The 22,817-nt window shown below is 34.8% G+C and overlaps 1 protein-coding gene across 2 annotated transcripts in view; it reads right to left on the bottom strand.

Annotated features, from left to right (window-relative positions):
• Nucleotides 1–97: 97 nt before the first annotated feature.
• Nucleotides 98–22,817, bottom strand: part of ZC2HC1A (zinc finger C2HC-type containing 1A) — a 34,739-nt gene continuing 12,019 nt past the window's right edge. The window contains exons 3-10 of one of the 2 annotated variants that reach the window (XM_031590920.2): nt 22,184–22,300; nt 21,849–21,984; nt 18,679–18,827; nt 17,573–17,675; nt 16,603–16,711; nt 10,334–10,456; nt 6,381–6,488; nt 98–5,811 (exon numbers count right to left, since the gene is read on the bottom strand). In XM_031590920.2, coding sequence (XP_031446780.2) covers nt 5,625–5,811; nt 6,381–6,488; nt 10,334–10,456; nt 16,603–16,711; nt 17,573–17,675; nt 18,679–18,827; nt 21,849–21,984; nt 22,184–22,300 — 1,032 coding nt within the window. In that variant the 3' untranslated portion in view covers nt 98–5,624. The remainder of the gene's footprint in view (nt 5,812–6,380; nt 6,489–10,333; nt 10,457–16,602; nt 16,712–17,572; nt 17,676–18,678; nt 18,828–21,848; nt 21,985–22,183; nt 22,301–22,817) is intronic. The other variant, XM_031590921.2, reaches the window with a different exon arrangement.

The raw sequence follows: 22,817 nt of genomic DNA, 5'->3' as shown, positions 1-22,817 counted from the left end.
ACATTATTTAAAATCTGAAATGATATTACCTATCTTTATGGTATTTTATTTAAGGCGATTTTGCATATGACTACAAAAAAAAAAAAAGCATGCATGTCAAGAAGTTTTATTGGCATATTCACTTTATTGTTAACAAGTGGCAAATTAGCATCAGGGGGTGATTTACTTTTATTGATGAACGCAGAACTGAGGTTCTAAAATAATAATAATATATCAAATAAAACACAAACCCAAGCATTCTGCAAAAACAACAAAAAAACCCACAAAACACTGGATAGTCACAAACAAATATTAAGTATACTGAAGGGCAAGGCAAACATAATAAATGCAGTGCTGATGAAATTAAATACATGAATGAACATTTAAAAACATGGAACATCAATAAATAAACTTATGAAGATACATATTAAGTATCATATGAAAGATGAACACCAAGAGAGTTAAAGCAATCATATAAAGTAGGTATTATAACAGCCATGGAATACTTAGCATTTTACAAGAACAGACCCAAATCCATCTACATTTCTGCCAGAAATTCAAATACAAGAACAATGAAAAACAACATTTAGACCTTATGCTCACTGTTCAAAAATATTAAACTGAGTATTTGATTTGCTGTCTCACAAGTTGCTGTTTGTATTGGAGGAAAATGATTTATTAAAAACAAACAAACAAACAAACAAACAGTAATTTAAAAGAAAATAAAAGTGGGCTGTTTTCTGCCAACACAAAATGAGGATAAGCAGAATAGAGTATTCTGGAACAACATACATTTAAAAAGATAATGAACAAAACAAAATCCATTAATACACAACATTAATCCTTTATATCATGAATGCTTGAAAGACAGCATCAACCAAGTAAATGCTGAATACAGCTAGGAATCTCTTACTGAACATTTCTTTCAATGACACAACAAAGTAATTCAAAGTTTTACTCAGCAATACAACCATCACAAGTTGGAATGAGCTGTGCTTCTTTGAAGTCAATGAAAATATTTTCACCAGTCACCAAAAACAGCTTCAAAGACCATATTTCCACTGTCTCATACAACCCAAACAATTACTCATAGCTTTGTTAAACAGAAAGAAATGCAGTTGCAACAATTGCTCTTACAAAACCCACATTTTTTAGTCAAGATTTAAGAAAACTTATAAAAAGTTTTTTCACTGCACAGATACAAAAGCTACGTGTTGAAAACCAGTACTTCTTGAGAACTTAGTAAGACACTGACAGTACCATTTCATTTTAGACTCTAATTACATAGCTTACATCAGTGTGCACTGCTAAATGCCTTGTTTGTTAGCATTTCAATTACTGCAATCATACTTTCCCTCACAGACTTGATAAGCATGCATCATGGAACCATTCTCTTCACACACTGCATTCAGGCACTAACTCTTAACTGCAACTGTGAATTAGGACCTAGTCTCACTCAAATGACATAAGTTTCACGATGGGTGAAGTTCAACTCAGGTCTTAAAAGACATTTTGGAGTTACTACTCTGCATACCTTGCTACCTGCTGCATGGAAGAGCTCAGACACTGCCAGGCACACTGCAGGGAAAGGTTGGTGCCGGGAGCACCATGGAGAGCTCCCTGGCCATGCAACTCTTCAGGTTAAACCTTTTAAATCCACCTAAGGGAGGCTGGTGGCTGTTCAAATCTCTTTGGCACATTTGAAAATTTCTGCGCAGATGTCCACAGTTACTATTTGAAAGGGTGCTAAAGCTTGCTCTGCCTCCTACTGCACACTTTCCTGTAGAGGTGTACACTGAGGATATAACTATCTATAACTATCTAACCATACATTTAAGTTGCTGTCAGTAGATATACCCTAGACTGTTTCTTTCAGAACTGGAATCACTATCATGCGTAACTATAAACTTGTAAAATCATGAAAAGGTTAGGCCTTACGCTGTCCTGCTTTCACTTCTGAAGCCAGTATATTTCAAAATTCCATTTCACTTGCATCAGTACAGTTTCAGTTCTTACAGCTCCTTTCTGTTGCTCTGACATCCTTTATAAATCAAATCAAATATTCACAAAACCAAAGTGTGAATGTAAACATGCTTAGTTGTGACCTCAGCAACAACATTCTTGTTTCTCTACATGGAATTTTACCATTAGCCTTCCTTTATTTCCTTCTTTTCTCATTAGTTGCATTTTATTCATGTCTTAGCAAGCACTTCAGGAACATACAGTGGCAGATGCTAAAAGAAAGTCTGTCATAGGGTCAGACATAGACATAGGTAGAATTAAAATCACATCAATAAATTTCTGTATATAGCAGGTGTACCAATTATCTGTCTGGGACTTCACAATCCCCCAGTAGTGTTCAGTATTGTTTTGTATCAACTCTGCTTCAGTGAAACATCTTTTTATATTTGCAAGACTAGAGTACTTACACAGTATATATGTGCATTCACAAATACACAACTGAAAAGACAGATGAAGTAATCGTATCATCCCAAATTTACACATTTAGTCTAAGGAATTTATGCTTTTAAGTTAAGTATCTGTCAACAAGTCATCCAGAGGATAACACTAGCTAAGTTTAGACTTAGCAGTGCAGTGCATCTGGGTGCATAGTTCATCTAGATATTTTATGTTTACAACTATAAAAATTTTGATTCTTGATGCATTCAGGAACTCTGCCCTTTCAGAATATGTAACGATGTTTTCTTCTCCCAGGAAGAACCAAGACAAAAAAGCAGGGGAAGGAGTAGGGCAAAGATGGTTTGAACCTAGGTCTTGTTAAACTGAATTCAGATACTTCTTGTCACATGCAATATACCTGAAGACCAGACTCTTTACTTATCTCCCTTACAGTTTTTTTTTTTCTTTAAATACTATAATTGATTCATTTCCATATTCAGTTCTGTAGTGCTAATCTATTTGCAAGCATTTAGATGGAATTACAGTGATCTGTTCTGATCATACACATAATACTGTCTACTGTCAGCAACACCAAAGACTTCAGAAACGTGTCACTCAGTGAAAAAAAACAAACAGCTCATAAAGTAGATACATACTAAGTTTCTGATAGTCTCACTATACCATAATAAACAGCATAGTCATACATTTTCATTGCCTGCTTATCTTTATTGAATATTCAAACATACATTATAAAATGTTACTATTGATAGTCATTTATACTTAGTAGACGTTCTTGTAATGCCAAATTAAAAGTTGAGGAAATCTTTTAAAATTTTTCTTTCAGTTCAGTTTAATTCTCTAATTCTTGCTATACATCACAGAAGCATAAATAAAGTAAACCATGTGCCTCTCACTTTACTGTACGCAGCTCTGGAAGCAGCGTTACACAACTCAAAAAGCAGAAATTATCATTATTTTATGTGAATTGATTTTAAAATTAGGAAACGTACCACTTGCAATTCAAAGGAGAAAAAGTCAATATATTTTTCAATAGCTTCACTAGCCCTCGAAAACCTAAAATATATTTATTTCCTTACAAAATTTCTCCTTGTAGAATGTATTTTCATTAAGTGGTAAAATGCATACTTCCAGCAGAAACAAGAAATGGGGATTAATTAAGTTAGAAATAGAAATTGATTATTTTATAGATTCACTAACCAATCAAATCTATTTTGGATTTGCACCTTTTCTGATGGATGCTCCTAACCTCCATCAACTGTAGACCTCCAAGGCCCAAGTCCTGGAGAAATTCTCTAAAGCAGACTTATCTGTGCTAAAGATGCAGGATTCCAATTTTTTCTAAGTACAGATAGGAACGTGCCAAAATATGGATCCTATGACCTAAACTAACTAGAATACAATTTGGCTAAAACTTGTCAGGTCTATCATTAATGGTTATCCAACCTATCACGCTCTATAGCCAGCTTATACCAAATATTTACAAGACTATACTAGGTAAAAGAATAATTTCTAGAAATAAGATTTTATACAAAGTATAAGACAATTTCATAACATTGAAGTAATTCTAAAATACCAATAGCTTCTGGCCTGGAAGATGACTACATCAAGCCCCTTAAGTCTCTTATCCTCCAAGAAAAGAACTTGATTTGGAGATAAATCTCTTCATGTTTACTCACAATTGGTGACACTGATGTTAATCACAAGTTTTGATAATGTGTTCAATGATTAAGTTACTATAGTGCAACACTGCAGTATATTTTACACAAGCTAAAAAAGAAACTATATAAATTGCTTCTAATAGTGTTTGTAAGTTGAAAGTAACCATTTTTGACAAAAAAAAAAAAAAAGTGTACTGTGGTAAAGGCACAATTAAGTCCTTCCAGATTGTTCTTCCAATAAGACAGTAGCAGTACTTCAAAATAAAACTTTAACAAATCACTACATTCAGACACAAGTGATTCAGCTTGTGAATGGTTTTAGTAGATTGCATTGTTTAAAAAATAAACAAAAACCAAAACCACCACCAAAAAAGGAACAGCTTACAGGTCCTGACACTTCACACCAATGAACTCGCATGAAGACTGTTACAAACTTTATGAGGCTGCTGTTCAGAGCCTATGAATACCAAGAACTGGGAAGGGGAAGAAAAAAAAAACAAACAGAAGAAAATCCACCACAAAAAACACATGTAGAGCTGTAAACATACGAACTCTGAACCTGAACCTATTTGCACAGGAATAAGTATAAAAAACAGTAACTACTTAATTTCTACTTTTCTAATAGTACACATTTTTATGGAACTCTTTTTGTACTGGACACAATAAGAAGGTTGTTTTTTAAAATACGTTCAACATTCAGGTACAGTTATAATAGAGTCCCCTTCAGGAGATGAGGAAAGAGAAAAATAGGGCATTTGCAAGCCTTAAGGACAAAAGTAAAGAGGGCTTTTGCATATGCTAGCCATGGTGGAGAGCACAGGGAGAAGAAGAAAAGTATTTATGAATAAAAGTAACTGATTAAAATAACACATTTGTCCTTATAAATACATAAAACATTAACAAGTTCTTATTCAAAAACAGAATGGGCACAGCAACAACCACAACTTTTGATTTTCTTAGACTGGAATTTTCAGACTTCTTCCTATTTGAATCATTAAAAAAATTCCTGCAAGTAACAGGAAATTTCAGTTAGGGTATTACAGTAAAGAGGGTAATGGGCTCCAGTTTTCTGCACTTGTAACAAGGAATTTATAGGGAGTTGCTCATGTTGTTTTCACTTACAACATAGATAGCATCTAGTTACTATCACCTAAGAAGGAAATGCCTCCACAGAGAAACTTTTGATTCAGAAGTTCTTCATGGCTAGTTCCCTATGGGTAAGTGACTTAAATAAATTCTATAGAATTATATAAGAAAAGTAACACTGAACCACTTCCACTACTTAAGTTACTTAACACATTTTTAACCTAATTTAAAATATTTCCAACTGAGATTAAAGAGTATTTCCTCAAATGGCACAGTTTTAGGTACCTGTTACTTCTATATACAGTATGCACATTTATATATAAATTACTACGTAACCAGCAGATTGCACTCAGAAAATTATAATGTTTCAACATGTTTGCAGCATGAAGCCTAACTTGAAGGAGTGTTTTAGCTTTCCATGCAGCAGCACATAGCAGATGCTTTCAGGATCTCCTTTTCACTGTGATTTTAAGAATGCATTCATACAACCATTCTTCGAATTCCACACTCACAGCAGAACTTTGCCCATTCCACTGGATACCTTGTTCCACACTCATGGCAAAATTTAGATAACTGTACAGTTGAATTTCCTTCACTGTTTTTTGAACTTCCTCCGTTGACTGAGGATAGGTAGTCAGCAGTGTCATTCCCAATTTTACCATCAGACCTGAAAAAACAGATATAAAGAACTCCGACTAACTCAGTTCAGTATAACTTGATCCAAAATTATTTAAATCCTTGCAGTGAATTATTGCTGTTATCCTCATTTTCATGCTTACCTTGTAAATTTATTGAAATTCCCCTACTTAGCTCCAGATACAAGGCAACAAAAAGTGCCAAAATTTTTAGAAGCCAGATCAAGTAAGTTTCTGAGTCACTGTGTTAAACAGACCATTTGAAAACTTACAAAAATTAGCTTGTCAAAATAAGAAAGGCACTTGTCAAACTAGAAAGTTTAGAAGAATAATTTTTTCCCGTTTAAGTTACACATCAGACAAGTTCTTTACATACTGTGCATGTAACTTTCATCTAACTTCTGTTGAGCCACGTCATTCAAAAGATCATTCACCCAAACGTTCAACTATTTCCTAGGAGATTTTTGACATTTCTAACGCTATCTCCTGCACATCTTAGACACCACATGACAATGCTGATGTAGGGAAAATATATTCTGCAACAAGTACTCCTCTTAAGTGAAGATTCTATTGCTGACAAAATAACAAAACTAAAAGCTACCTTGAGTAACTGTCTGAATTACTAGTTTTCTTTTTGTTTGATAGAGCACCCGTACTCATAGTTCTTGCCACACTAGGAGGGGTTGACATCCGTGTTTTTGTTGCACCTCTAAAACAGAAAAAAATATTGATTAATTATATACACACAAGAATAGATATTTATGTTACATACAAAAATTGGTTCAATAATCCATCCATTGCTTTACTGTATTAATAGCTTATTTCCTATGAACACCAGATAGAAAATCTTTGCTTGCTTTGAAGTGCACATAAATTGAATCTTGCATTGCAAGCTAAGCGATGGCACAAGTCCTGTCCTGTTCACGTATTTCATTTGTTACCATACCAAAATACAAGCAGAACCCACACTACTGATTGTTTAGTATATTCTAAGGTCTTTCTTGACAGACTGTAAGCCACTTTATCGTATTGGCAGGGATTTCAGAGAAATAGAAAGCAGCAATCTGCAGATCACAATGAACTGGTGGGTCTTGTCAGCCCCAGTATATAATTTCTAAACTCCAGTACGCATCCTAAACACACTGAACATCTCTGTGCTTGCTTTAGTGAGTGGTAAAAACTTCAGAATTCTCTGGAAAATCTTTGCAGCACAAAGGAAAAAAAAAAAGATGGGAATGGGCATCCTTTTTTCATCTGTAATCAAGGACAGAATTTTTCTTCATTGCTCAAGAGAATTATTATTCACCAGGATTTCTTCCTTGCAAGGCTTCAGCAACTATGACAACTCGCGCATGACCAACCAAGTTTTTTGGTTCTCATTCTTGAACACTGATGAACAAATTAAAGTTGGGACAGGCTCACGGATATGAAGAAATATTAAAACAAGATCTCACATAAAATTTAGTCACCAAGAACCTGGTCAGTAAGAAAAACCCCAACAATGATTTTTTCCAGATGAGCCTATCTGCTCTTTTCAGAATTACAGACAGCATACTCCTGGTTTGGTTTTTCAAGTATAAATGAAGAAAAAACTTCAAATGCTTCACTGACACAAGTGAAGCACATTAGTGCTACACCTGAATTTCAGGCAACTTTTTCTTCCATGTCAATAATATAGGCTAAGGAGGGCTTTTCAGTTCCTTCCATTTAAAACCAGTGACTTAAAATAATTTAATGGAAAAGTGATCAAATGATTGATCACAAAAATGGAATCCAGGAACAAAATTTAAGATTGAATCAAGTGAAGCTACATTTGGATAGAATATTCAGATTTAATAGGAATGGCTTGTGCATTCGACAGGCACATTGGAATTATCAGAGATTCTGGCTCACTGGGCAGAAAACCAGCTTTTTCTCCTTTAGTTTTCCTATCTGCTCTCTTACTCAGCAAAGAGATTCTAAAGATGATTTCATTTAAAAAAAAAAAGTGTGGATTGAAAAGCGCCACATAGGTTTTAATTCTGATATAAAATTAAGTTATATCAGTTTTTCCGAAGATACAGACTTTTGGGATAAAAGTTTTAACCAATTCAAATTATACTGTTATAAGTATGCACAACTGTACAGGTTATAAAAACTAGCATGTGTTATCTTCTCTATCTCATTTCACATTGGAGACAGACCGTTCCTTAAATGCAAGTAAAATTCAGTAAAGCTCAGTAGTGCAGGAACACATACTGGACTTTCACTCGCTCTGAAAGCTAGAAGAGTGTATTAAGAATAATTCAGATGAAGAAATACAAACAGTGGATCATGGATCAGTGATGATAAAAGAATGAATAGAACTGAGTCCCAATTCCGGTTTAGGCAATGCCAGATAATTTAAACCACACTCTTCTAATCTATTAATGAGTCACAGTTTGTTGGTTTTTTTTTTCCCAGATTTTCAGCATCTTAAAACCATCATTTGAATGGTGTCCAGTACAGCACACAAGTTATTGATGAAACCAGGAAAAAAAAACACCAAAAAACTGAAAAACATGGCAAAAAAAAATTCTTAGACTGATACACTAACCCTATAAGTAACTGCATTGATTTCTATCTTTTTACAAGTAAATCAACAGCAGAAGTAGCAGGCTGCCACTGTCTGTAACTTCATGCATCCCAGATCAGGACACTAAAATTAGCATCAGATTTAACATACATATGATAACCAGTTTTGAAACTGAATATGCAGGATGCAATCTGATCTATGGAGACAGATGTCTTTCAACATGGCCAGAGATTCTTCATCATCTCCACTTCTGTCATACAGCTTGGTCTCTTCCAACCTGTCCAACCTCTGCTATTTTTGCCATTTGTCTAGTATAATTATAAACAACATACATATAATACCAGTTCTAAGCTGTATAACATGAAGTACTGATGGAACCTGACAGCAGATGAGATTGTCAGTGTCATCTTTAATTCTTGATGTCTAGACATACCTTTACAAATGTTTATTATTATGTCTCTATTTCAAAAGAATTAGGACTGGAGGTGACCTCTAAGCAGTTCCTTAGCAGTTCATGTTGTACATCTAATTGAATTACCACTGCTTGCAAAATCAAAAACTGAAACAAATTTGCATGAGAAGCTTGCCTTTTTTTTTTTTTTTTTTAATCTAGACATTTGCAGTTTGTTCACATTTTACTTTAAAAGACTGAAATATCAAGTTTGCTTCCTAAACAGAAAGTATTCAGATGTTCTTGACAGATATCACTGTCATCGACCATAGCTCATACTTCAGGGCAAAATCATAAATAATTTTCAGCAAGAACACCGAAATCCAGGAGTCTTTGCCCTAAAATGTAATCACCCACATCACTATGTGGAATTTAGCTAATAGTTATTCACGCTTCTCTAGTGCCATACGAATGCAATGTATTGAATAACCTCCTGCAAGGAAGACAGGTTTAATCCACAATTCCAGCGGACATTTGAGTAAGTACAACTCAAACAGCAAGGTTATGAAGAGCACACTAAATGCCTAAATTCTTTAGAGGATTTTTTTTTTTTTAAGAAGTCCCTGCTCTACAAAGGCTACTGTAAGCATGCTTAGGAACTACTGAGATATTGAAAATAAGTCTTAGTGAATGTATACAAAATTTAAATTGACCTAATTTTCAAAAGTTCACAGGATTCATGCCTCTAACTAGGTGTGCAAAGGAAGACACACACAGACACACACACTCTGTTCCTCTCTTGAAGGCTTCCTCTCCCCTTTTCTCCTTTTGCTTCTTAATAGGAACCAAAGTTAAAATATTTTTAGGATAAGGCCAGAATACTTCAGCTTTGGTTACAACACTAAAACAGCATTGCAAGATTTAAATACGTTTCTGCTATGTATATCAATATATTCCAAATACGGGCTACATATTTCATTACTAATTACTCTTCTGCAATACGCTTTGAGGTATTTATGAAGAAACAGTCCACTGTAATTTGGAAGATGTCAAATTCAATTATATTATGTTAACGTTTTAATAATTTCTTTTTTAAAAGATAGAACATCATTTCTTCCAAAGCAGCCTTGATTTTAATCTTTCATCATAAAGCTTACCTTACTTACACTCTTGGACAATCACAGCTATCTTACAGAAGAAGGAAATATTTGACGTCAAGAGCAAAATAAAATTCCTTTGCCATAAACTATTAGCGTGTAAGGCAATCATTTATAAAGCTATCAGCTGTTCTACAGGTTTAAATGCTTGCTTAAGCTTTGCATCATATCACTTCAGTTTTATCTCAGCTTTACAGAACACATTACTCTGAGTGCAGAATCAGTGACAGAAGAAATGAAACCTGAAGAACATTTTCATCACCTTTCCATTCCTACCATGACACAGTTCGCCTAATGTGAAATAAATACTTACACTAATTACATTCCCACAACATTTATAGCGAAAACGTACTGGAAAGCAGATATCTATCAAGGCCACACCTCTAATATTCCAATGCTTTTGAGGAACATTTCTGTATAACTGATAAATCAAGCTCATTTGCAATACTTACTTCTTTATAGGCAACAATTCATTTGGTCTTTTGATGGTACTGTCTGTTTTTCTATCAGTGTCATAAAACCTTTGCACATCTCTTCCAGTTCGCAGTGGTGGGCCTAACTTGTCCATCTTACTACTAAAATATATAAAGGGGTACTCATAAGGAGATTGTCAGATTGCTATTTAAGTTATTGCAAAAAAGTACTTACAATTACATCTATATTCCTAAAGAATTCTTATTTACCAAAAATATATTTATCCAGCAAACAAGAGGGGAATTCTTACTTTAAAAAGGGGATAATTTTGTAGGCTTATAATTGGATTAAGTTTCCAGTGCATACGTTTATTAAAAAAAGATAAAATTATTGCTAATTATATTCACAGTTTACACAATACACTCACATTTGGGCTTTTTTTGTCTTAAAAATCCTTTTCATAACATTAAATTCATCCCCATCTAGAAAACAAGTTTCCTATTTATAACTCATGCCAACTGTATTAAGATAGAAAGTTAGAAAGTAAAAGTTGCAAGTACGAGCCTCTTTGACTTTAGGATTAGCAGGAAAGAAAGATGTTCCCCCCCCCCCCCCCATTTTTTTTTCTTAAATTAAAGCACTGAAGGTTATCTGAGAAGAAATGAGGAAAAAAACCCAGAAGAAAGCCTGAAAGAAGAATAAGTTCATTTTAATCATTAAAACACCCACTCACAGCACGTACATAGCACTATGTACAGGCAGTATTTTTGTAATAATTTTTTTTCCCCAACTACTGGGGATAACAATTCTACACCAAAAAGATTATTAAAAAAAAATCCACAACACACTACCTCTCTCCCTTCAACATCATCAAAAGGAACACTATTTCTTGAGAAATCATAATTTGTATCAGAAAAATTAGGTCTTCCCGTAAAATTCTGCTTTTAAATCATCTTAAAACAGTAAAACTTGCAAAATTCAATTATATCTCCATTCCCATGTCAGTACTGTAACAAAACATTTCTTCTTACTGCCAACAAAAATAATAGCTCTAACTGAAAAACTATGACAATCTCAGAGTATTTTTATTGATCCTTCTGAAATTAAAGAGCTATAAACAAACAAGCCAACCAAAATTGATTAAAACGTCTAGGCTGCTGAAGCTAAGCTCTTCTGAAGCTTCCTACCCTCCTGGCAAGTCATAAGGAAAACAAATGAACATAAGTAATAATGAAAAAAAATACACTCTCAAACTGAGAGAAATAACATATTAAAATTAAGATAAAAATTTCTGACTCTTGTCATCTAACCTCAATGAACTGCAATACTAGAAAAATTACTAAACCACCATCAAGGAAGCTCACTGTTTTCATGCAGATTTTAATATCTCACAAAAAAAATTACAATAGTAGAAAAAGAGTTTGTGAACTTCCAACATTTGTATCACAACTTCTCATGCTTGTTCTGTATTAGCACGTTAGAAAGTACAGGGCCTATAAATTTTACAAGATTTAGGTTTGGAGAGTCTTTGCTTGGGAACCTTTCAATCCATATTACACCTGTAAAGCATCAAAGGAAATCACCTCATAGGGAGCAAAAATTGAACAATGCTAAGTGATAGTCATTCATTATGAAATCAGAAGGGAGCACTGAGATACTAGTCTGACAATTTAGATCTCAAATAATGCAGGCTATCAGATGAGTTTCCCTTGAGTTCTTCTTCCCACTCCTCCTCCCACCAGATGTTCTAGCTCAAGCTCATTAACTCAGGAAACGTTCAATCAATTTCTGCTTGACCAAAGCCATATTTCCCAAAAATGAGAAGCAAAGACTGAGGTTTTTGGCATTGCATGACACATACTCCAACCTGTTGTGATTTCCTTAGCTCTCTTTTGAACTTCCAGTAACACATCAACATGATAGGTGAACTCTGGGCTCCTGCAGTATAAAATATTGTGTAGTATCCTAGCAGCAGTCATGACTGCCAAACTGAAGAACTGCAATATCCTTCCACACTTCAACAGACAAAAAAGAACACAAAAACAACAACAAAAAAACCCCACAGCATGCTGAGCCCTTCCAGGTACTAATGAATACAAGTGCAATCAAAAGAATCTTTGACCACCAAGATGACTTATTAGTCTTGATTTCATTGAACTACGCTGTCTTAGAGTCTGATTTAAGGAGATTAATAAGGATTGTTTTTAAAGGCTACAGTACAGCATGGCAAACACCTATGTGAAATTTACAATATACTGACATAGGTTAGATGAGCCTTTCATGTGGCATTTCAGTTGCAAGACAGCACTAGGTGTGTCACTGACAGATGTGACTCCCAGTCACGGTACCCAGCTTAACATTAAATAGCAATGTTCACCTCACAAATAAAATGAAAGTAATTACTAAGGGCACATTTGCCCTATTGAAAAACAATTTTCCAAGCTACTCTGAAAAAAATATTAATGTTCATACATGAAATATGCAGAGATGAGAAATTAATCTGTATATGCAAAAGGTGACTGGCCACAAAGAGTTAAGTTCTGCTATGCAAAACATAGTTTGTATGGGTGGAATCCGGCTGCTTGCTTAGCAGTAGAATAGGAAGGACCTACCCAATTTTCCCTCCTGGAGTTATTATTTCTGGCAGCTTAGGAGAACTGCCCTACCCCTCAAGAAATGCAAGACAAGTGTTAAACTTTGTGTTCTTAGGAAAGATATATCAAACTTTGGGTTTTAACATCACACATCAAAATGTAAACTCAACTACAAATTTATGTAGAATTTTTCAAGTGAATGGAGTTCTTCCTAGTGACAGCAGTACAGAGTCACACTCTACTCTTGTACTCTCACTTGTTTCTCTAGTACTCAAAAACGATGCCCTTATGCCACATTTCTATTCATATTTATAAATGGCTGTGCTTTTATTCTGTTAAGGTAGAAAAAGAAAACTCTCGCTGCCAAGCTCTGCTGACACACCCAGACCCACATGCACAAAATCAGTCTGAATAAAGCTAAATTTAACTTATTTTGGTGATGTTTTAACTGTGGTCCTCTACATGGGGAATAAAAGAATAGCAATATTATATCAAAAATGTTAAAATAACATAATTCATATAGTTTGGTTGCATTTGTGTTCTGATAAAATAAAAACATATACTACAATACTGGAGTTGAACTTCATATGAAATGAAGTCACATAACTTTTTCTGTACATAACAAAACACCAACAGCTTCACAACAGCTTCTGACAGCAGTTCAAGTGTGCCACCTAGAGAGCAACAGAGAAACTGCATTCCCGTGTATTTTAATCCCTTCTGGATGTTAAACTAGCTAAAGATTCCAGTTTCTTGACTCTTCACATAACCATCACACAGTGAACAGGTGCCCTGAAGAGGAAGAGTCAGTGTTGGAATAAAGTGCTCCCTCTCTAATATCCACTTAATTCATCCTTGACATGACACATTATAATTCTAATTCTATCTAGCCTTAAAACCTCTGTGAAATCTGGAATTAAAACAATCTAAGCAAAAATGGAAAACCTCACTTTATGAATACAAAAAAACCATTCAAAATTACTGTTTGTCTTAGGGTGTGAATAACACTTCAGGAGGTCTTTTCCTACAGCAAGACTGGAATTCAACCCCCAAAAAAAAATCTCAGCTCCTGAGCAACTACAAAAAAAAAAGAAAAAACAACCCAGAAAACTAACATTCTTAACATTTGAATGACTGCACTTAAAACAATATATGTGCACACTGTGCTCAGTAAATCAGTTCAATAACAACTCAGAAGGAAGAGCAGCTTTTATAAAATATATTTTAAGCTGCAATTAGCTAAAGCTTTAATTATCTGACACTTCAATGCCTAAAATCGGTTTCAGTACAATGTTAATTATTTTTACTCTCTGACTTCACTGTGTTGACTTGTTAATGTCTCGTTCTTTACTCTGATAGAAGTCTATAGTTATTTCAGTAGAACCTTATACATTTCAAATATATACACTTCCTCCCAAATATTACAGCTGAGAGTAGAGTAAGGCCAAAATTTTCCACTAGTGACCAAAGTGAGGCACCTAATTTTTCCATGTTGTAACTACTTCTGTGTCTCTTTGCTTCAACATAATTCCTGACAAGCTTGTTCTCAGAAGTACAACACACACAATAGAAAAGTTCTCAATTAGAATGCTTAGAAAAGATGCACATTAAGTTGACTTCTTGAGAAGTCAACTTGAGAAGTTAGTATGACCACCAACGAAACAAAGGATTGCTTGGCAAAGGCAAGAATGGAATAGAAGTTCTGTTGTTGTTGGAGTTTTTTTGGTTTGTTGTTGTTGTTTTACAACAAGGAAGTAAAAAAGGACTGCAGGCAGAAGGATTCATCACATTCACATTCTTTTTTAAAAAAGGTACAATTGTGCAGATAACTAAGTGCCATTACGAGCCAAGCTAATATTCACTGCCTCTCTGCAGAGAACATTATCTGAGAGTGATGCCAAAAAGAAGTCATCTATTTGCATGCAACAGCATGTGAAAACAGAGAACATGCGCTAACACCTCTCCATACATTACTGTTTGATCTGGTCACATCACAATTCTTCCACCAACCTTGACAAAAATAAGTAGTAAGTTGTGAGCAACTGACTGCTAGAATTCAACATAACAGTTTTGTTAGGAAGGGAAGATAAACTTGTGTCTCACAAACTCACAAATTAACAGACTGCAATTGGAAACTGTCAGTAGGAAAGAATCTTTCCCAAATAGCTGGGATTTACCACTGGAGTTAGGAACATGCCTTCAACTTATCTCAGCTGATTCATTTTGAAGGGCTTTGCAGACCTACTTTGAGTGCTAATTCAACTTCTGCTGTTCAGCCATCTAATTCTCCCTGTACATTGTTTTGAATTCAATTATTTCCCTTCCACAGTTTAGCTACTCTTGATGGCCTTCTGCAACCAGTATTTCCACCTATTCTTTCTTCCTTACATCACCATTCCCTGCCACTCACACGATGATCATGGCTTAACATGCTTACCCACCTCTACCTGCAGTAACGTTTACTTTTCATCATGCCCAACCCTATTCCCCCTTTCTTCCAATAAAAATAATTTCCTTCTGCTCATATTCAACTTATTTGCCTGAAATGCACAAAATGAGCTTTTCCTTTACTCTCATACTCTACTCATTTGTTGTCTCTGAAGCGTTAACAATGTCTGATCAAATCATAGTTATCTACACTATGCTGATGATTCTCTGTAGCCACTTGTCTCTCACAATGACTTGAATCACTTTTACCAAATCTTACAGTTCTGAGGGGAAGACACAGGAAAAGAGAACAGCAGAAACAGAAAAGCGGAAGTCTGATGCAAGGCAAAGAAAGAAAAGCTAGAGTCTTCACAATGCATGGCAAAATAACAATCCTTTTCCTTTCCCATCTCCAGTTGCAATGTATTTCTTCATCTAACACTAAGATTCCTTTCTGATTTCAAAGGCTTTCATCCCAACCTCTCTATTTCTCCTCTGGAGATCTTCCAAAACCACCTGGACACAGGCATGGGCAGGCTGCTCTGGGTGTCCTTGCATGAGCAGGGGTTGGACCAGACAGCTCCAGAGGTTCCAGCCAACCTCAACCATTCTGTGATGCAGTTCTAGCACTTTTCCTCAGTCCCCCCAATACACTCTTCTTTCATACAGTTTGCACTGAATATGCTCCTACCAAACACTAGTAACAGCCTTAAGCAAAATAGACACTTTCAGGAAACTCTAATAATATCTACATCTACCATTTCTTGTTACTGTTGTAGAGCACAGGATTTTACTGCCTTCATGTGCTGTCTCATCTATTTTACAAGGAAGAGAGGAGGAGAGGTGTCCATTCTGTTGTGCTAAGAGGAAAGATTTTGTCACAATTGCCTTGTGATCCATGGCAGAAGTGTCTTTATTTTCACAAAATTCTAGAAGTTATGCTTGATATTTTCTCTTTTAAAATCTTTTCACTTTTACATAGAAAAACAGTACAGTTCCAACTGCTTCTGCACATTCTGAAACTATGAAATCTTTTTTATGTAGTTTTATCACTTCACATTCTTTGCTGTTATTTTAACATTAGAAAATGCATCTTCACCTCCTCCAATGTCCCTTAAACATTAATTACATTTATAAATAAAAGATGAATTCCAAGTACTGCATTTTGAAGCTTGCAGAAAACAGGACAATAAAAGAACAACAAAGAACAGCCCAAAGCCTCTTCTAGAACTAGTAGAAATAAATATGAAATAAGCCATTAATGACAACATTAAATGAGAACTTACCCTGCTTGTGGGTTCACCATTCCCAATGAGTTTTTATGAGCTGGTGATAATGACTGAATTTTGCTGCCACCGGATCCAGCTGAAGACAATGCTTTACTTGAAGAGGAACCTTACAGTTGAAAGCAAGCAGGGAAATATAAGAAAGCATAAGATTTTGCTATTTGAAAGATATTCTTCACTATAGATTTATTGTAAAATTCAAAACAATAGTTTTAGAACTATGAAAGTATTAACAAATAAAAAGATACCAGGAAAAAAAAAAATCAGGTGAGCTTCCAAAAGTTTATAGTATATATTCAATAGAAAAAATTTTCTACTCTGATAAAAAAATCGGATCTCAATTTCTTCAGAAATAAAGTATATACAAACAGAATCCTACCAATAACTGAAATCATAGTAAGAGTAGTCTGTATAATTATAACATACATGGCTTGACCGTGTATTTTCACCAATTCACGATCACATTCAGCATATAAGTTAGTTGCAGAATGAAGCAAAAGAAATAGATTATATAAAAGATCAGAATTAAACAAAATTATGCATTATTTCATGAACTGATTTTGCAAGTTTAATTTTCAGAAAATCTCCAATTTGACCTGATATACAAAACACAAGAGTCCTACACGCTTTAGAATTCTGCTGAAGAGGGAACAACCTGTGTCACTTCCAACTTATGCTTTCCCCATCTCCCCAGCATCTCCAAATAATGGTGTAAACTTGAACAATGAAGTATAAAGCTATCATTTATGTAATGAGAAAAAATATCAGGCAACTAAACTATTAAGAAATTTTATCATGAAAGACAGAAACCATCTTATCCACTCTTGTAACACTGATCTCCTCCCATGAAGTTTTTACTCCTTCAGTTTAAATCACTTGGCAATCTTTAGAAATCCTTCTACTTCTACTACATAGTCTGAAAAATAGTATTCAGAAAAGAAATGCAAAATTGCTAACGTTCATTTCATACCTACAACTGCTTTGCTAACACCACTTGGCTGCGGTAGACGTGATGATGACGACGGTGGTGTTGACACTGTAGAAGGCATCTTCTTAACTGCAGCGGGCTTGTACTGTAACAAAATACAGCCTAGAAATTTAAGCAATGAAGTCTAACTATCTATGCAATATGACAGCTAGTTATTTCAGGCACTATGGGAAAACAAACTAAGTACTAGCAGATAGCTTGTCGGTACCTGGCTTAGACAAAAGGTTCCTACTAGCCTGCAGCCTTGTACATATTGAGATGATATTAGTAGGATACATTGTCCAACCTGGTGGCTTTGCTTGTTTGTTTCTCATTTAACCACGTGGTACATTCTTTCCACTTTTCTACATCTTTTCTCAAATGTTCTTTTTTTGTAGATTTCTCAAGAGCTTAACATTAACAATTCTTTACCTGGTAATTTTAAGACTATTCCAGGGCAACGTGTTAAAATAGGATTTGAAAGGCAAAAATGATATGTGTTCTCATTCAGTCCTGATGAGACTGAATCAATACTGATTTAGAATATAGTACAAGAATCACTAGACTAACTGCTTGTGTCTGTTTAGTCTTCACAGCCTCCTAAAAAAAAAAAAACAACCAAAAAACTTCTTCATTTGGTTCACCACTAAATGAAAAAACACACTTAAATCCTTCACTTGTTAATCCTTAAGTTAACAACTGCAGTCCTTGTTCGATTTGCCTGAATTTTCTAAGCCTTTATTTAGCCAAATATAACAATGCTGTACTTTTATTTGCCTACTCAAGGAACAGCTCTGAAGTGGATTCAGAAGGCACAAAAGAAATTAAACTTCGCTTGCAAACACTGCGTTTATACTTCCTGCTGCTACCTTTATTGGTCATTTTAACAAGTCTTAATAATATTTGATAGTTTTCAACCTCTGATTGCAACTTTCATAAACAAAAACCTCTTCCATGTTTAGTGCCTAATTTAATAATATTATAACACATAAAATAATAAAATTACAGAAGAAAATAGTTAATTCAATTTAAGGGCAACACAAAATATTTAACAAGCTTGATTTGATACCAAGAGCAAATTACAATTTAAGAAAAATATTGTAGTTCACCTGTGTTCGAGTAGGAACCTTCCCTTTGGTATCAGCTGCCAGTTTCCCTTTATTGGTAATACGTGCTGCTTGTTCCTTACAGAAATTGATGTGCCTGTCAGCTGCATTTTCATTAAATCTCCTCTGACAATATGGACATTGAATGTAATCTTAAAAAAAACCAAAAGCATAATGTTAGTAATGTGTTTTAAACAAGCGTTAGAAGTGTTTTGAAATCTTTTAAAGACCAGCTCAAATCCCAGAGAAAATTAAGGTCTTTTGGTTTTGAAAATGAAATACACATTACTGGGGAAAAGATTACTTGTGATGATGTTTCTTGCTTGATGATAAGAATGAGAAGAGCAGTTGAAGATCAGAGATAACTCATGTGAAAACAGGAATAATCTGAGAGATGCTATTCAGCACGGAAAGTAGCCGTATCAACTGCAATTCTTAAAAAAGGATCATTTAAAATAAATAAATAAAAACATATATATATATGTACACAAAATTTCATGCTGTCTAAGTGTTTAAAGTACTTCAAAATCCTTCATCTGAGTGTTAATAATATAGCCCTTAAAATATACTGCCCATGAACAGTAAAGTGTTATAGTCCAGTTTCCAATAGATATCTAAGCATCTAGAGATATGGATGCTTAATTCCTCAGAGTACATTATTCTAAGCCATGTAAATATCAACTTCAGAAGATGTGGGCACCATCACAGCAGTTTAAATTATCATGTTCCCATGTGTTTTTAGAAGTTCATTAAAGAAAACAAAGAAATGCAACTGTCACTGCCCTTCAAGATCACAGACACATATTAAACAATCCAAAGTAAGACTGAGATTACATGTTACTACTCCAAACACAGCAGATCTGGATTACATGGTTATCTCTTTTTATCCCTTTAAAAGAAGAAAATCTCAAATAGTTCAAATGCTTAATGGCTGGAGAACTATGAATAGTGACCTGAAAAAGAGAGAGCAAAGACTACAAGAAAAACTTCACAGAAGTGATGGCATGGGAATCTCATGTGGCAACACCAACTGTTTATTTTTACATAAACTCCACTACTGACAGAATTTTCAAACATAAACTACACCTTACGAGATGAAAACTCAGAAATCTAAAAAAAAATTTAAAAAAATCTGTGGTCAAACCACGTTAAGCCCAAACAGAAAGTATAAAAATAAAATAAAAAAACATAATCTAGTAATCAAGCAATTATGGAAGCCCTGATTACCCAGAGAAGACTTTCAAAGCTGACTAAACTAAGTGGATCAGACAACAGAGGATTAACAAGTATTTTCTTAAGTATAAGGGATTGTATCTTTATCCTTTTGTAAAATGCTTAGCACCAGGCAGCCACCTAGCTACCATAGAACAGTACAGTTGAGGTTGAAAGGGATCTGTGGAGGCCATCTGGTCTAACTCCCTACTCAAGCAGGGACACCTGCAGCAGGTTGCCCAGGACCAGACAGTACCATCCAGAACAGTTAAGATTCAATGTAAACTAATCAAAATAAATAGGCAATAAACACATGTAACTAAGTTCAGTGTAAATAGGAATGACTTAAAATCCTTTTCAACATCAAGTTTTTCTACATTGTTTGTTAAGAAACAGTGGAGAAGGTGATCAAAGAAGGAACAATACCGCCTATTTTTTTTCTCCCAAATTCAAAGCAAGCAGTTAAAAGAAAAATATTCTGTATTGATATTTCCTACTTAAAGGAAAAATAGTCTAACAGCTACCTAGAAGTAGGCATACCAAAAACAGAGCTGAGTAGGAGAAGATGGATATACTCCATGATACACTGTATAATTCCTCTTTCTTCCCACATATAAAGTGAAAAAGGCAGAACTGTAGCTACCTCTGCTCTGTCTTTTTGTCTGTAGGTTGTTGGTTTTTTTTTTTTGTGGGAAGAGTCCATAATTAACTAACACACCTTCTCTTTGTTCCTGGTTCACTCCTTACCCACTGCAACAGGATGAAGCAAGGAGACTATAGATAATAAAGCACAGCTTGGGAAAGTAAAAAGGAAGGAAGATAAACAAAGGTGTAATACTGTTCTCTTCCCTGTACATCTTCATACTCAAGCAAAGTGAAGAGAGCGACTTTCTTCATTTCATTTTACTTGCATTCTTTTGCAAACTGGTGCCAAGGGAATCCTGTTTCAGTAGCTTCTGTGTGGCAAATTTCATTCTGGTCTTCTCTTCTTGTAATTCAGAACCTACACAACTAGGTTATTAATCTTTTCCATGATTAGGCCTGATGTTTCCTAGCATCCTGAATAATATGACCCTTTACTTCTCAGTATGAATGCACAGCTACAGTCCTTATACTGGGATTAATGCATTTCCTGAGGAGAAACAAGTTGTAGAATACTGACGTCCTCACAATATCACAGACAGCCAGAAGCAAAGAGATGATTTTTTATGTTTTTTCCCAATCTTTCTGAAAACAACCACTGATTTAATCAAATGGCTTACCTCTTAAGACCAGAACAAAGATATTCTCCAATCTACAATCACACGACATTAGTTCACTTAAGTGTTTTTCTTTTAACACCCCAGACTGCTTCCATATTTAACCTAAGTCAAGGTCTGAGAACACTGAAGAAACGTTACTCACATATTAATACAAGTTCCACTGATCTCACATACTCTAAAACACAAGCCTTCCCCAATGCATGAGGGAGGATCACAAGCATGCCTAGAGCAGTTAAGTACATACAGTGCAATTATGAAACTACATCTGAAGTCAGAAAAAAATGATAGACTACACTTGACAAATACATAGATTCCTACAATATATAAAGGATGTAGATGTCCAGAATTGGCAGCCAATTAAAAAGACACTTTGCTCTGAATTGTTCCGCTGCAGAAGGTAGAAATAAGGTGCTGAAACAATTTGTACAACCTACAGTATGTAACATACTAGCAAGTTGCAAGTTGGCTATAACTATGTTTTGGTGCATTAAAAACAAAGTCACAGGCATGAAAAACCACTCAGGATGCTAGCCAGCCAGATCCACAGTCATGAAACAACATTTGCATTGGGATAACAGACAGGAATCTTCAAGAACTCGTGAATATTGTATTCAAAAAAAGTCCTTTATATTCAAAATTTTATATATTGTTTAAGTTACAAAAAAAAGTCTTTAAGGAACTCAGTAGTTTAGTACATACCAGGGTCATATGATGGCGGAGGTGGTGGAGGAAGTTTTCCACCATCTTTAAGATTAAGTCCTTTGGCTGCTCGTATAGTTGCTATGAATTCCTCATGCTTCCGTCTCCAATTGGATGGCTTTTTGGGGGGTTCTGGCTAAGAAGTCAAAAAAACAAAAAAACAAACCCACAGCTTTTTGTTTGAAGCTCTTACTTCATGTTAAATACATTTATTATAAAATCGTTCCAGATCCTAGTTGATCTAATTATCACAAATAGCCAGCAGAAATAAACCTTATTATAATGTATACATATTTTACCTAAAATGTTCATACAGGGAGTAAATTATAACATACCCGTGGCTTAAGAGGTTTTACTGTGGGAATGTCAGTTCCTTCTGCTCTCTGTCGGCTGGAATCGAATGTCTTCCTTTTCTTGGCAGAAGTTTTTTGGCAAATGGGTCCATGTTTTTTCTTCAAGTAGAAAAAATTAAAGAGAATGCAGAGTTTATTTTTAGAAATATGTTATTAACATGTTATTTTCCTCTTTCTAGATGTGCCAATAAGCAAATGAGGCCCAGGACCTGATGAGTAGGATCAGACTGCTTTCACTCAAATTCTTATGCCAGCATTACTTCTTTTAACAGACATACAGGAACTTACAAATGTAAATACGTGATCACAAAAACTTGGGGTCTGAGTAAGGAAGAGAAAGGGAGGCATCTGTATTTGCTCCTTACAAATAAAAAAACTGATAGGTAAGTAGGCAGCATTTGTATTAAGAAGAAAGATGGATCAGAAACTGTCTGAAATTCATATTCATATTAAAGGAAAATTCAACTTATATTAAGACTGAAGAGGCAGGAATTTTGAAAACTGCTAACAGAACGCTTCATTTGCTAGGTAGTATGGAATGGTGTTAGGCCTTACGTTTGCAGAGGCAAGGAATGATTCTGTGGCCCCAGAGAAAACGTCTTTAGAAGCATCTAAA

The sequence above is a fragment of the Phasianus colchicus genome, chromosome 3 (assembly GCF_987193195.1).
Source record: "Phasianus colchicus chromosome 3, bPhaCol1.hap1.1, whole genome shotgun sequence".
Classification (NCBI taxonomy): Eukaryota; Metazoa; Chordata; class Aves; order Galliformes; family Phasianidae; genus Phasianus; species Phasianus colchicus.
The sequence above is the reverse complement of the archived record's forward strand: the minus strand, read 5'-3'. Positions and strand labels throughout refer to the sequence as shown.